Source organism: Condylostylus longicornis, unplaced genomic scaffold, assembly GCF_029603195.1.
Source record: "Condylostylus longicornis isolate FDR11 unplaced genomic scaffold, ASM2960319v2 ptg000018l, whole genome shotgun sequence".
Taxonomy (NCBI): domain Eukaryota; kingdom Metazoa; phylum Arthropoda; class Insecta; order Diptera; family Dolichopodidae; genus Condylostylus; species Condylostylus longicornis.
This window is the reverse complement of record NW_026577987.1, coordinates 3,389,444-3,405,561: the sequence shown is the minus strand read 5'-3', so window position 1 is coordinate 3,405,561 and position 16,118 is coordinate 3,389,444. Positions and strand designations below refer to the sequence as shown.

The 16,118-nt window shown below is 26.1% G+C and overlaps 1 protein-coding gene across 1 annotated transcript in view; it reads right to left on the bottom strand.

Annotated features, from left to right (window-relative positions):
* Nucleotides 1–4,256: 4,256 nt before the first annotated feature.
* The window catches only part of LOC129606298 (protein patched), a 28,036-nt gene continuing 16,174 nt past the window's right edge, over nt 4,257–16,118 (bottom strand). Inside the window, exons 2-6 of the mRNA XM_055516546.1 lie at nt 8,189–8,739; nt 5,820–7,713; nt 5,553–5,760; nt 5,187–5,458; nt 4,257–5,131 (exon numbers count right to left, since the gene is read on the bottom strand). Of these exons, the coding sequence (XP_055372521.1) occupies nt 4,385–5,131; nt 5,187–5,458; nt 5,553–5,760; nt 5,820–7,713; nt 8,189–8,739 (3,672 nt within the window). The 3' untranslated portion in view covers nt 4,257–4,384. The remainder of the gene's footprint in view (nt 5,132–5,186; nt 5,459–5,552; nt 5,761–5,819; nt 7,714–8,188; nt 8,740–16,118) is intronic.

Genomic DNA, 16,118 nt, shown 5'->3' with positions numbered 1-16,118 from the left:
ACCAAGAAAACATATACATACATATGTATTTCGAAAAGCTGTAACATTTTAAAAGTTTTTAAAATACTAAATTTTACTTTACAAAATTTGAAAAATGTTTAAAACATTGAGAAAATTAGAATGTCACCATTTTCTCTCATTTTTGTTCAAAAACTTTTATCCCAGACGCTTTGCATGCAAAAACTTAATAAGGTTTTTAAAATTTTTTAAAAACTTTCTTATACCAGACAGATCTATAGTTTACAAGAAATTTTTATTTAATTTGGTTTCAAAATATATGAAGCGATCTCACAGCATGTACATATGTATGTCATACATAATATCTAAAAAAATCAATCGTAATAGCCAAAGACGTACCATGTTAATACTCTGAATGGATAAACATGTATATTTTTTTAACAGTAAATTTAAACAATGTAAACATATGTACATATACATAGCTCATTTTACATGCAAATTTGATGTTAAGTACTTTTGTTTAACAATTATTGCAATTTTTAGTTCTTATAAAACTCATCAGATTTATCTATCACTCAAATTAAAAATTGTAATTTGTATTGAACTAAAATTTAAAAACAATTAAAGAGTTAACGTTACACTTTGCTAAATTCATTATATCCAGTCTATTTTAAATTAATTTTATTTTTTTAATTCAAAACTTTAACTAATGTTTTCACTTACAATATATAGAAGGCAAACTAAACTCTTTTAGTTTGATTTTAGACCAATCTGCATACACATTGGCCTACATAGAGTAAATCAGTAATAAAGATCATAAAAGGTATCGTTGTTTAGGGCAATAATATTTGGTTAAATCTTGTTTGGAGTTAGTTTTCATATCTAAAGGATTTCTGAGATATGTACAAGGGTTTTTGTAAAGCTTCTAATATGATTTTACTTTTTTGCCTAAAGGCATGCTTTTTCAAAATAGTTGTAGTCTTTAATATCAATCCTGATGTTCGAAAAACTCATCGGACATAAGTTGCAGATATTTCGAACAGTTTTTCATTTTTTTGCTTCAATCAAGTTCAAAATTCAATTCTCCGCAAATTCTTTAACGTCAAAATTTTGATTTTAGTCTGCAAACTGTCTGAAACTAAAACTTTTACGGACAGAAATCTAGTAAACTTTTTACCCGTAATTGACTTTGAATTTTGATCATCCGTAAACGTCAAAACAAAAAAAAATTTTTTTTTAGATTTAAAATAATTTTATACTTACTTACATATTAAAAATTAACAATAAAAATATTTTTTATATTATTTTTAACGTAATGATAGTCACTCAACACATCAAATTTATTTACTGAATTACTACGTCAGACTGTCTGCATGTAAAAAAAAAAATCTACAATTTTGACGCTTAATTGACTTTTTTTAAACGTTTAAGATTTTAAACTTTGACTGAGAGTAAAAACGTAGTAGAGTATTCGTAAACTCAGACAACTCAGATTTTGTAAAATTTGACGTTTAAGAATTTACCATCTCTATCTCTTTACATTCTTAAATGAGAGCATCAACAGAAGACGGACGCACGGGCATATTTAAATTGATTTTAAAAAAGTTGTTTTATTAAGTATTGATCTTACGCCCTAAAAGTTTTAAAATTTCACATATATTTTTTTAAATAATTTCAAATGAAAATTCGATATCTTTGTCTTAAGGCACGTTTTCAATATTTTTTTATTTTATTTTGTGCTTTTAAATTTCTTCTGAATATAGTATGTAATTAATACATGTTTGATATAAAAGAATGTATATGTACATAAAGTTGCAATTTAAATCTGATGCTGTTCTCTTAGTTTTTTTGATAAAAAGAATTAAGACATCTATTTTAAAAATTTTAGGTAAAAGATTTCTTTTTATTTCTACTAAACATTTTCACACATGCATACACATACTGATTTGATACACAATTATTATTGTTACAATTATTTTTTCATTTTTTTTTTAAATATATTAACATAAAATTAAATAATTATACATACATATTTTTTCTTTATAATAGCACTATTTCTAATTACGAATTAAAGGACTTAAAATGCTAAAACTTAGTTTTTTCAATTATTAATTATATAATATATCATTATTATCATGTAATATTCTAATATATATCATAGTTTCCTAAAATGAAATTATATTTTGAAAAAAACTTTTCAACTAGTTTTTGATATATAGATTTTAATATTCTAAATTCTTCTGATTAAATTAGTTATATTTTTTTAGAATAATTCTTAGTGTCTCAGTAAATTACTTTAATAGTCAAATATATGTTTCGTAAATCAATATGCAGGTGCATATTGTATCGGTATTATAAATGCACATTTTATAATAATATTATCAGTAAGTATCCAAAAAATGATTTTATTTTAATATTTACAGTCTATATAAATAATTAGATAACGTTTGTTTATTATTTTTTAATATTAAATAAATTTATAAAATTAAAAAAATTTGTACATTTGGTTTCCATTATTCAACATTTTTGTTATTTAGTCTGATTTTAGTGAAACATCCTTTTTCATATTGAAAAAGAAAAATAAAATTTTCTGCCAGTTTGAAGAAAAAAAAAGAATCAACAAATTTTAGTATAAAAAATATACCAAAATGTATAGACAAATTTAACAATAATTTTTAGGTGGTTTATTATTAAAATTGAAATATTGAAATTCTTGGCATTTTAATTTTACTAAAATTTTTATTTTAGAGCAATAAGCTTCGATACTACAACTTCAAATAAATCTGTGGTAATACAATTTATAAAAGTTAAAATTTTTTAATTAAATTTTTTTTAACTAAATTTACTAAACTGACACTCCACTTTAGATTTTAAAAGAGTCTATTTTACAATATTATGTAGGAATAATATATTAATAGTAGTTACTTAATTATTGCAATTTCATAACAAAGATAAATTTACATTATACATGATTTAGTCAGTCTTCGATTTCGTTTTGCTAATCAAACATCAAACCGTATATTATGTGGATAATATTCCATATTCTGAATTTGCTATTTGATTCTATAACAATGCATTTATAATTTATATATGCATACAAATACATTTAATAAAATAAAAAAAAACATTTGAATCAAATATGTACACATGTATGAAGTAAATGCAATTTAATAAACGAAACTAATAAATTCAGCATATTCCTTGATTTACTTTTCTTGCGTTATGCATTACATTATGTGATGGATAAAATACGTATAATTCCACAGAAAATTTTTTTATAACACAAAACTATAATTCAATTTGAATTCTAATACAATAATTCATTGAAAGTGTTTCATTAATTTAGAAATATTTAGCTTAGCATATAATAGAAGCCATTGGTTTAATTGAAATATTACGATTTTTTTAACAATAATTCAATTGTCTATAGTACAATTTTAATTTTAAATATGTATCAATATTTTATCATTGAAACAAAAAGTTTTTTGATTTTAATTTATGCTTTGGATTAGCTTGACTCTTAAATAAAATATTCATTTTATATTAAATGACATTTAGCATTGACAGAAACGTAAACAAAATATAAATTAGAAATTATTCGAAATAAATAACATTATGATCATTATTCAAACAATTAAAACTTTCTTTATTATATACATATGGAAATTCGAGTTCATTTTTAAATTCAATTCGTAAATTTTCATATTTTTCAACGACTTTTTCTTCCAAAATTTTTAGTGCAAACGAAAAACTTTTTGTAAATCGCATGCTTTATACTTTTAACAATTTAATTGATGAAATAATTGTATATGTAAGTCTTACTGAAGTTTCGAGTTTATGCTTTTTTCAAATTTGGTTTTTTGTATTATTGATTCTTATTTCGTTACTTGAAACCTAAAAGTTATTTTCTAATTTGATAATTTCAATAAAATACATTTTTACAATAGATTACAATATCTCAATAATTGTTATTTATCTATTTATTTTTAATTTGACTTACTTTTACGTTTTTTTATATTCACGTGTTTTATTCATCACTAAAAATACGCAATTTTATTTTATATTGAAAGGCGTTCGACTAAACAAAGACTATTACTTTTAATAATGTTCAGTAGCAAGCTAAAATTAATTTAAAATATCTACCAATTTCAAAAATAAAACACTGATTAATTAAAAACGCTTTGGAACTATAAAATTTGTAACAACTCTTTTCATTATATGTAACAAAATTATTCTATATAATAATACGTTGCTTCTTATTTTATGATTTTTCAAATTTAAATAACTAAAACTAATTTTATTTATTTAAAAATTTAAATATTTTAATTTCCTATACAAAACAATAAATTTATTAGTTTTACCTCTTAATTAAAAAAAAATTTGTTTCTTTTTTTTGTTTTTTTTTTTTATAAATTTACTCATATTGTTAACTAGAGATATTATATGTTCTCGCTCTTCCCGGAGTTACTAGTTCAACTTTAATATTTGCCGTAGCTGTAACTCTAGTTGTATTTGAATCAGTACCAGATTGTGTTGTTTCAACTGTTACTTCTGGCTGAACAACAATACTTTGTAATTCTGCAAAATTTCCATTTCCACTACTGTTACTACCATCACTACAACCATCCATTTTTGCAGTATTAAATTTATGATTTGCTGAACTGGGTGCTGTTGGTTGATGATATTGTTTATAATTATTCTGCTTTTCATTGCATGTTATTATAGAAGATGACGAAGATTTCCATGACGGCGGCTCTTCAGTTATTGTTGTTAGTGACGGTTCAGGTGCGGTGACATGTTTATGTTGATAATGATCTTTACTGCAACGTGGTCTGCCATTAACTATAACAGTTTTATTCGAATTTCTTTTTGAGCGTTGTATTACTGGTGATGGTGTTGAAATTCGATCTGGATGTTCAAGTGGAATTAATTCTGCTTCAGGGCCGATCAAACTTAGTATAATGGGGAAGAATATAAGACTGTTTACAGCACCAATTAGAAGTACAGCCAATAAAAGCCAAAAGAAATGTCTTATAACAAATTCAAACGGTGACATTGATAGCATTATAACAGCAAGTGTTGAAGTTAAAATTCCATGTATTAGCGGGCCCATTGAAACTTGCATTGATAGCATAACCCTTCGTTCTCGATTACCAACTGATGTTATAAAACCCTGTTAAAAAGTTTACTGTAAATTTTAAATAAGGAATTTTATTATTTTATTTTACCAAAGATATATGAACTGTAAAGCAAACGACCAATCCTACACTAAGAATTAAGATTACAGCAGGTATAGCTGACAACTTAATTCCAAGTAAAGTTATAGCACCAAATATTTGTATTAATGTTAGAAAAACATTGATTACAACAAGAATAGCCGCCCAAATTGACAACAACAACACCGAAACCAGCACAAAAGCAGCAAATAATGAGGACAATAGAATTAAAGTCAATGAAGTACGTAGTGTCATATATTGCTCCCAAAATATGAACGGAATTCCTAAAAGAAAAATTGGTTAGAATGTTACGAATGTTAAATTAAAAAATGCGAATGTGTCTAAATTAAAAAAATTCAATGTATGTATGAATGTTACCTGATGGGTAGTTTGGTAAACCACGTTGTTCAAATTTAACACTTAAATCTCTAATGTGACTAATAAGAATTTTAATACCAGTTGTATCCTTTAAATCATGTAGGTAAAACGGCAATTGCGTGTATACCAGTGGTAAACTTTTTGGGATTTTCAAATCAAATTCTGAAGTTGAATGTACGTATATTCTTGGCTCTGGTCTCAATTTACCCTGTCAAATATATTAAGATACTGTAAATCAAAAATTACTCAATAATATATTTTAGTTACCTGACAAGCACCATACGCAAATGCATCATTTGTAGCCCAGGCAGACATGTAATTGTAGAATGCTTTTGGATTAATAATTCCATCAGAATCAACGAGACGATTTTGTGTTACTAGACTTTTGTCAACAGGATTGTCAACATAACCAGTTTGCACTAAAAGTTTATATGCAAGAATAGCATCACTGCTTGCATTTGGAAACCACCGCTCTTGATTAAGTCGATTTTCTTTATATTCTCGATCGAATTTTTTCTGTAAATTGAATAACCAATCCCTAAACATTGTTAACCAAAAATCTGGCAATCCACCATTATCATTTTTTATTACGTGTGGAACTCTCACAAATGCTTCATGATATTCATGCAATAGTCTCTGGTTAGTTGGATATTCAAAATCTCCTTGTGTTACAGCAAACATGTTGTAAAAACCAAACATTGAAGTTTGTGCGTTTAAAAATTTGTACTCATTCGTATTTTTTGGTACCAAATCTATTAAATCTAATCCATCTTGTAAGTTGAAAGATGAAAATAAACTGAATATAATAGCAGCAATAAATATTAATATAGAAAAAAATTTTGTAGAGCTCTTCATTAGAAATGGCGTATAATATTTAAAAGCAAACTTCGACAAAGAAAATTTTGGATCTTTTTTCTCCGATCCACTTAGCAATTTATCCTCCTGGTGACGCAATTCACGATCACAACCTTGAACTGTTTCATTTAATTTATTATTATAGTTATTATTGTTCGAAAGACTTGGTGATACAGGCAATTTTTCTTTCCATACTGGAAAACAGCAGCAAAATATATCTGCTCGTCCAGCTGATCTTCGTTTCAAATCCAATGATATCAAAGCTGGAAACACAAAAAGAGCGGCAGCAAGATTAAAACACATCACTACAGCTGCTTGCAAACAAAAAACTTTCAAAGCTGGAACTGGGATAAACACTGCAGCCAAAAATGATCCCGTTGTTGTCACGGCACTAAATAAAATACTCGGACCTACTTTTTTTAAAATGTTCTTTGCTTCCTCATGTCGATCACATTCTACATATGCTGCTGTAAGCATAAATATATGATCAACGCCAAGGCCGAGGGCCAAGAACGGCACAACTTGTGTTGTTGCGGCATTAAAAACAATTCCTAAAAGTGCACATAAACCTAATCCGGCAGCTGTTGACATTCCGATTAACAGAACACCAGCTACACCAATACTACTCTGTCCTTTTACAGGATCTTTCCAGCGCAATAAGGTGAAAAATGCATATAAAACTGTAGCAACTATACCAATTACTATACTTAGCGGACTAGGATTTGAAAATTTTTCCAAAATATCATCTAATGAAGCTGATGAGAACACATATATTTCATACGAATTTTCGATTGTAGGCGATTTTAACAATGAATTCACTTCATTTGTAAATCTCTTTTGCCATGTATTTAAAACTTCTCCCGCTTTTTCCCTTGACCAACCATCAATGTGAAGGACTTTATAATTACTATTCCAATAATCAAACATCTCTTTTTCTGTCATTAGTTGAACAACAGACTGCAAACCCTTTGCCTTTTTTAAATGGCCCGTTCGATTTCTAATAACGTCACCAACTATTAGCTCTTCCGGCCAGTGCATATATTTAGAAGCGTAACCATAACAACCACCTGTTAATATCTCTCCTACATCCGGAATTTGAGAAGAATTTTTATTAGGTGATGTTTCCGGACACATTGGATCTTTAGGATTAAGACAGGGTTTTTCTATGTATCCTGTACTTATACCAGCTCTGTCCATATATTGTTCAAGGCTATCAAAAATGGATTGATCACCAATTTTCTTCTTCATATTTTGTAAAATATCTTGCGGATTTAAAGATGTCCATTGAACTTTTTGATCCATATCGCTGTAAAATAAATTTATTTATTATAAATTAAAATAATAAATAATATCAATGACATTTATTTTATTCTTTTGGCTTTTTCATTCTAATTTATTGACATCTATTATAAACGTTACAACAAAAAAAAATAAGCAAGGAAATTAAAAATTAAAATGTGATTGTTTTTTTAAATAAAAGGAAATTCGAGAAAGTGGGGATTTCATTTTAGGATTAATTTCAAGTTGATCATAAATTTAAACAATTAATAAATACTTGGAGTTATTTCCAATGTATTTAGGTATGTAATTAACTTAAAAGAAATATTTCCTACAATGAAATACACAAAGAAGAAAACGAAGCGTCTAAAAAATTCACAGAGAGTGCAAACTTATGCAATTTTAAAAATTATTGTCTAGTAGAAGGAAGTTTGAAGTTCACAGAAGAAACTAAATGAACCAACTAATAAAGTATGTGTTATGTAAATATAAAAAAAACTTACGGTACAGTAACTGGATATTCTGGTCCTAAAAGTTTACTTCCTTCCCAGAAGCAATCTAGTGGTGTTATTATAGAACATGGTATAATCTCATTAAATATCTGTTCAACAAGAAATTCTTCAAAACTTGGTATTGAAGGCTTATTGCACATATCATGCAATGACCATGTTGTCTCAAATAAATGTACTGTTACTGATGTTGCACGTTTTAGTACTTCCAAATGCGTTAATAATGCCTGAGGATGTAAAACAGATGCATTCGGATCGTGTCCCGTTTGTATAATTAATTGATGTGTCGATGAATCAACTTCACCAATTGCCTTTTGTGTATATGCTAATTCCTTTTCTAATCGACCACCTTCTTGTATCCATAATTGATTTACTCTAGAATGTATCTGAGCCGATTTAAGGCCAACACAAAACATACTTAAAACCAATATTGCAACAAATAACACTTTACCAGCATGCTTTTCTATCGTAGTACCTAGTGACTGTAAATGAAATTGAAATACTGATCGTAGGTAAACTGCTGTTCGATTACCCCTTGCTTTTCCCTTTAAAATGAAAATTAAAAATAAAATTTTTATTATAAATTTTCTATTTATATTAAGATTTTAAGATATTATTTAAAAAGGATCAAAACTGAAGACACGTTTTCGGAATTCAAAAAATAAAAGCTTTTTTTAATTTTTTTAATAACTAATGAAAATAAAATAAATTCGGGACAAAACAATGGCTCGCCATATTACACATTTGGTTATAGCGAGTGCAAAACTTAGAAACTTACATTTAAATGGCTTGTTGTCATTATTATGATATGTATCTGTACTGGTTCGCTGTTCAAGAAGCAAGACTTCATTTGTACGCACTTGTGGAATTTCAAAAATGTTTTCCAAACTCATTTACAGCAGGAGAGAGGAAAGACTACGGAGGAATATATACAAATTTTGCTCCAGAGAAATAGGTTTCACCTAAAGTTACATTTTTATAAGAACTTCAGAAATCTTTCTCAAGAAGTATAGAAATTTGGTGAACAGGGACACGGAGGGAAAGAAAGACGGATGGACGCTCGTACTGTCGAGCAACAAATAACATTTTTTGTTTTAATTTTGTTGGAAACGGCCACAAATTTTAAAAAATTTTCATCTCTTTTGTGACATAAAAAATTTTGCTTTAGGGAAAGAAAGAAATTGATTGCATCTCAAAGAATGCTAAGAAAATAAAATGATAATAAACACTAGGGAAAACTAATGAAAAAATTACAGGATGAGCTATAATAAAAATTAAATTGCGGAGTTTTTAATTTTTTTTATTAATTAATTAGTAAATTTCTCAAAACTTATTTGAATGATTACGTGCACATATTGGTTTTACACGTAAAATACTGCCAAATGCTTTTTAACAAAAATCAAATACAGATTTTTAAAAATTAAAAAAAAAATAAGATTATGTATAAAACATGAAAGCAAAATGATAACAATAATGAAAAAAACTAAAAAAACCCAACCCAATTTTTTTTTTCGTTAATATTTTGAGAACTAACTTAAAAATGCAGCATTTCAAAAAAAACGACATTATCAACAACAGAAAAATAGAAAAATTTAAGATTTAATGTACCTACAAATATCTTTTTTAAATACAAAAAAAAAAAAAAAAGAAAAAATCCATTACCACCCACGAAAAATCTAGCAAAGCGTAGTTGAACATTGTTGTTGTTTATGGTCTTTGACTTTTTGTGCAGGGAAAATACATCTCTTATATTAAAGATTTAAATACATACACACATATGTACATACGTTCTATACAAAATACACAATATCAAAATACACTATATACATATGTTGGTTTGTGTACTACGGCGGTAAGAGAAGCATAACCTAGCAAAACAAAACTTGAATGAAAAAAATAATACATGTAAATGATATGAAACAATAGTTTTTATATAATTATGTATATATGTATGTACATAAATAATAAAGTTCATAAGGTTGATGAAATAGTTTTTGACATTAAAATACAAACCGCTTGATTACATTTCATAATATTAAATGGGAACGCACACAATATCAAAATAAAATTTAATAAATAAGTAAATATTACAAACTAATTTGAAATATGATATAAAATTTAATGTAACAGCATTTTAAAACTTAAAATTTATAATATTTTTATAAATTTAAAAAGACAGAAAATTTATAACTCTATTGCGAAATATTTTGGATTTGTCCTAATTTTAGTATTTCCGCAATGTGTACGTCGTGTTGATACAATTTTAATTTAAGGTTTTCTTTATAACACGGAAGATAACGTGTATAAATTTTAATTTATTTTTTTTTCTCTCTTTTTTTATATAATTTTAGTTTAATTTTCATACTTAATACGTTTAAACTATGCTTAAAGGGTATTAAAAATTTTCAACTTTATTCGTAGTTATATAGAATAATATGTTAATATGTAGGTAACCTAATATGTAAATATTATTCATTATCGAATAAAAAAAAATGGATCCAAAATTTTCCTTACCTTTCACATACTAAATATATCAAGGTCTGAAGGCTTACCATGTAATTCAATATTCATGAAACGATTTTTGTATTCGGAAAACTGATAATGTAGCACCAATCAATTTGTATGGTAGATTCTAACGTACATTTGCATTTTTGCAAATGCGAAAATCGAATTACATATTAAGGCCCCCAGCGACTAGAAAGGTCTAGATTCAAAATATCCCTATCTAATTTTGAATTTAAGTGTATACATTTATATATATACTAAATAAATTACGAATGTACTTTTGTCGAAATGATATATCTGAAGAAATGTATGTATCTCTTTTTGTAAATGCTGCCTACACCTTTATAGATTTCCTCATATCAAAATCATATTAAAGAAGCTAAAATTTTATTAAAATATTCTCATAATAGATAACGTTATAAAAGCGGCAATAACCACAGCCAAAAATATATGTACATAATGTATGTTTATAAAAGTATGCTTTTTTTCGGAATATTTTTTATAATTAAGACGTTATTCCAACATTTTCACGGCGGGTATAATTTAAAAGCGATTTATTTTGATATTTCAATTTTTCTATTTCATAATTTTTGTTCTGTTCTATTTGGTTTTTTCTTTTTACATTATACATATATTCGGACGTCTGAATATGGATATACATACTTTAATACATAAACATCCATACTTGTAAAAATATTCTTCCAAAACTGTGTATATATACATATTTACATTGCGGAGAAAAACTCAGGTAATGATATATTTAGAGACACGAAAAATCAAAAATCACAAAAATTGGCTGAAATATTATGCTTCGAAAGTGATTGTCATATCTTGAATTCCTGTTATCATGATGTATGTGTGTATGCGAATTACCACTTACAACTATGGTGTAAAATATCATTCATATATACATAATATACATATATATGTATGGTAATATGCATTAATACAACACATATCACTCATTTGCTCATCTCTCAGAGCGCAATTTAATCCGCTCAGCTGCATCAAATAAACATTCTACCTACATAATTTGTATTATATGTACTTAAAATATAAATATAGATATATATGATGTACAAATAAACCTTTATACATACAAATATCTACCTACACAAGCTTATTACAGATACAAATTATATGTATGTGTTATTCCATCTAAACATACATATATTGTTGTTACTATCAACTAAAATACAAAAAAAATATATGTTCCATTCAGTATTACCATATTTTTTTGTTTTGTGCTAAATTTTTGGCGAGTTTGAAAGTAATCAAGTAAGTCAAGTTCAGTCACCACTAAAGTTAGTGGTAAACTTTAAAATATTTGCTCCTGTAAAATTTCATTTTCTTTATTTGTACAAATTGTCATACATGGTATCGAATTACAAAATAGTTTGTAAATTTTATTTCAATTGGCAACCCTGTCCATTTCTTTTCATATCCTTAAATATGTGCAAATGTGCATATCAACATACTTACATACATATTTCTATACATGCGCTTGTTTATCATTATGTCGTTTGAACTACCATGTCAATTGAGAAATCATATAAAGAAGCGTTTTGTTCGAAAAAACAAAATTATTTTTTCCATTTCCATCTATTTTTTTCTCTTTTTTTTAATGAAGATTTTGTCTTAATTTCTTTTAAGAATTTTAGGGATTTTCTCGGAACAAAAAAAAATAAAAAGAAAAAATTAATAAAACGCATTATTTAAATCGATCACCCGGCGAGATGACTAGAAAAATACGGCAAGAAAATCAGGTTAAATTTTTTTTTTGGAAGACAATTTCATTATATTTGCTCTAAACCTTCTGTATACAATATGAAAAAAAAATTTAAAGTAATGTCTATATAATAGACGTATGTATGCATGTATGTATAAATATTTGTATAAAGGGCTGATTTTTTAAGCAATAGATAGAAGTACTGAATATATCCCTTTTTACTAGGTACCATTTGGTACATGTGTACTTAATGTTATACTTATGTGTTTGATATACAAAATTTAAGTTCAATGCTGCTTATCTTATTTTCATTGTCTTTCACTAATAAGAGTGTTACGGCAAGGCTTTAAAGGTTGTGAATTCACTGAATTGCATTGAAATATTTTGCATTTATAGAACTAGAAAACTAGAATTTTAAAATGTTTCCATATTGATTTTTTTTAAATTTTTTATATTGACAGAAATGAAATAAAGTTTCCTTCAAAAGTTTTGAAAAGTTACTTATTTAATACGCAATGAGCTAAAGGTCTTTAACTTTTCAGTAGAAAACATTTTATAGACAATTTTGGCCTAATTGTAACAAATTTTGAAAAGATAAGTGAAAATACCATGAAGAGATTATTTTCTTTATCAATGCAGCAAAATTGCACTTATTTTTTATTTTTTAAATTTAATAATTTAAATTGAACAATACAGGGTTAATAATACTTTTATCAATACACGGAATAATATAAAATAAAACAGAAAGAAAAACATCTAGAAATTTCGAGCGAAAAATTACAATATAAAAACAAAATATTTATGAACCTTAAAAAAATTTTAAGTGCACATGCACTTTATGTACAGAGCTACTTTTTTTTATTTTATTTCCTTTTCATTTAGAGGCAAAATAATATTTATATTTCGCAAAATTAAAAAAAAAAAATAAATTATTTTCAGTTTTTTCATAAATTTGATAATTCAAGATGAACTACATAGGGTTAATGATATTTTTTATCAATTCCATATAAATATTGAAAGCAAATTAGTTAGAAAACGGAAAACAATGCACGTTTGTATTACTTGTAGGCCGCCGAACTTATCATTTCTAAAAACAAAATAAGTAATGAATAAATTTGTAAAAAAATCTAAAAATTTTCTTTTCTATTTGAAAAAATACAATACATTATTAAGGCCAAAAAAGCGGACTGCACTTACATAAAATTGTTTTTTAAAAACTTTATTAAAAAACATTAAGAAAAAAATGCAAGCAAAAAAGTATGTAGATCCATAAACCAAACCACAAGAAAAAGCGCAAAATTAAAGGATCCCAAGAAACATGACATATTAAAGGTAATTGAAAAACTTTTTCTTTCTAATTTTATTTTGGTCCAAAAGTAATCACCACTAACACAAAATTTACATATGCATGTATGTACATATACGATGTACACACAAATATTGGTATGTAGGACCCAAGTTATAATGAGAAGATTTCAGGGGTAAAAGTGGCAGCTGCTGTTAATTCTTAAAAGTTTTAGTTTTTTATTTTACTTTTCCTTATTTTTTGTGGTTAAAAATAATGTTATTATTGCTACTCCTGGTAAATGATCTTGAGTAACACAGATTTAAAATTCGTCACTATGTAAGAGATACTACGAAATTTACTAAATAAACAGGTAACTGAACAACTATAAAAATACATAAAGAATATAGAGTTGCCACTACTTATAAAGAAAGAGTTATGGCAAAAGTTCATTTTACTCACAGCATAAAATCTATTTACACATTTAAATACTTACGAGTATACAGTCGAAAACTTTAAAATTTATTTCGATAAATTTTTTTTTCGTATTTTCAATTTTATACAAATATTGGACTAAAATTTACACATAGATTATGGTACCCAACTCATCTCGAGTAACACAACTTTCTATCGTCTAGCTATTAAGAAATCTTTGAATTTTATTGTTTATTAATAATCCAGAATAAAGCAGCAGAATTCGTAAATTTAACAGTTTTTAAATAAACAACTTAAACAGTTTATTATAATTTTCAGTTTTATTTTGCAACAAAATATTATTGTAGCTAAAATTTTATTTTCGACGAATGTTGTCACAACATATGTAATTAATAATTAATTGGATAAAGTTTTCTTCAAAAGTTTTCTTATTTTTTAATGCCTTTTACTTACAATGAGTCAAAGGGTTTTAACTTTTCAATCAAGAGCATTTTATTTTTAGCCAAAATTGATGATAATAACAAGTTGAACTTTAAAACTAACCCGTAACATCAAACTGGTTTTTCTCCAGACTATCAATGTCAGAGGCAAATTTTCTCTTCAGGCCAACATGAATGTGTATTAAAGTTCAACAATTTGGAGATTTCGATAAATATTTTACTTTTCTAAAATAAAATTTATTTGGAACTAACTAGAGTTAGTAATCTTTGAATCAGCAAAATGTCAATTTAAGGTGTCTGTTTATAAAAGCAAAATCTGTAATAACAATTCTCCTTTCATCAATAATTAAAGTTTTTATATTAATACAAATCCTTAAGATTTTTCTTAAGTTTATGCAAAATTTATTTTCTGGCTGTCTATATGAACACAAGCTCTAAATTAAAATATTAAAATCGAAATACATATGCTACATAGTTATTTTACGGGATAAACTACGTTTGATCGACTGCAATCGTTATAAGTATACAACAACTTTTTTCTTAAAATTGTTTATTAAAAACAACAATGAAATGGTCACCTAATTATTGCTTAGTGATAATAAAAATTTCAATTTACTTGGAAGAGAATAAAAACTATAAATTTTAAAATGTCAATGTAAATTATTGCAGATTTATTACAACAACTGAAAGTGGTTTATTAAACATATAGTGTTTTAGAAGTTAAGTAAACACTTGGAGTAGAAAAAATTATTGAGCAAATTATAAAGAAACAAAAGTCTCCATCTTTAGTTCCATCTGACATCTGCATGTCAGATAAAACTCAAACTAGTAACAATTTTTTTATCTAAAAATTTAACTGTGGAGAATCATAAGCTTCTTTCCAGGTAAGTTATTTTCTTTATAGCTTTTGCTTGAAATTTATTTACATTATCCTATGAATTTTTAAAAAATGTACATAAACTTGTAAATTTTAATTCGTCATATGCATGCGATGACAAATTGGTAACCCTAAGCAGTAGGTATTTATTACAGTCAACATAATATTTTGTCTTACATACACATAGTAAATATGTTATACATATATAGTACATAGTGTGTAATGTTTGTTGATATATAACTATATTATAATAAAGAAATATAGACATTAAGCAAACATACTCGCTGTATGATACTTGCTATTGTTTTTGTATTTCGAGATTTTCTTTGTATATTGGCCATGATCAAAAAGGTTTTTATTTTGTTTCGCTTTTTTTTCTTCTTCTTATTTTTATTTCAATGTTGGTGGCCCAGGGTAAAGCAATAAATTTTTTTTTGCTTTATTTTTTTTTCTTTTAAATTTAAAAAAAAAAATCCATTTTATCAGAACCCGTGTGGCACTTAACGGGCGGTCGAATTAGATTTTTTGTCGTTCGTTTGGCATCATATCTTATGTTGGACGATGTTCTTAATTTTTCGTTTTTTCTTTTTGTATTTTTTAATTTTGAAATTTGTAGTCAAGAAAGACTAGTAAATAATATAAAAATAATAAAT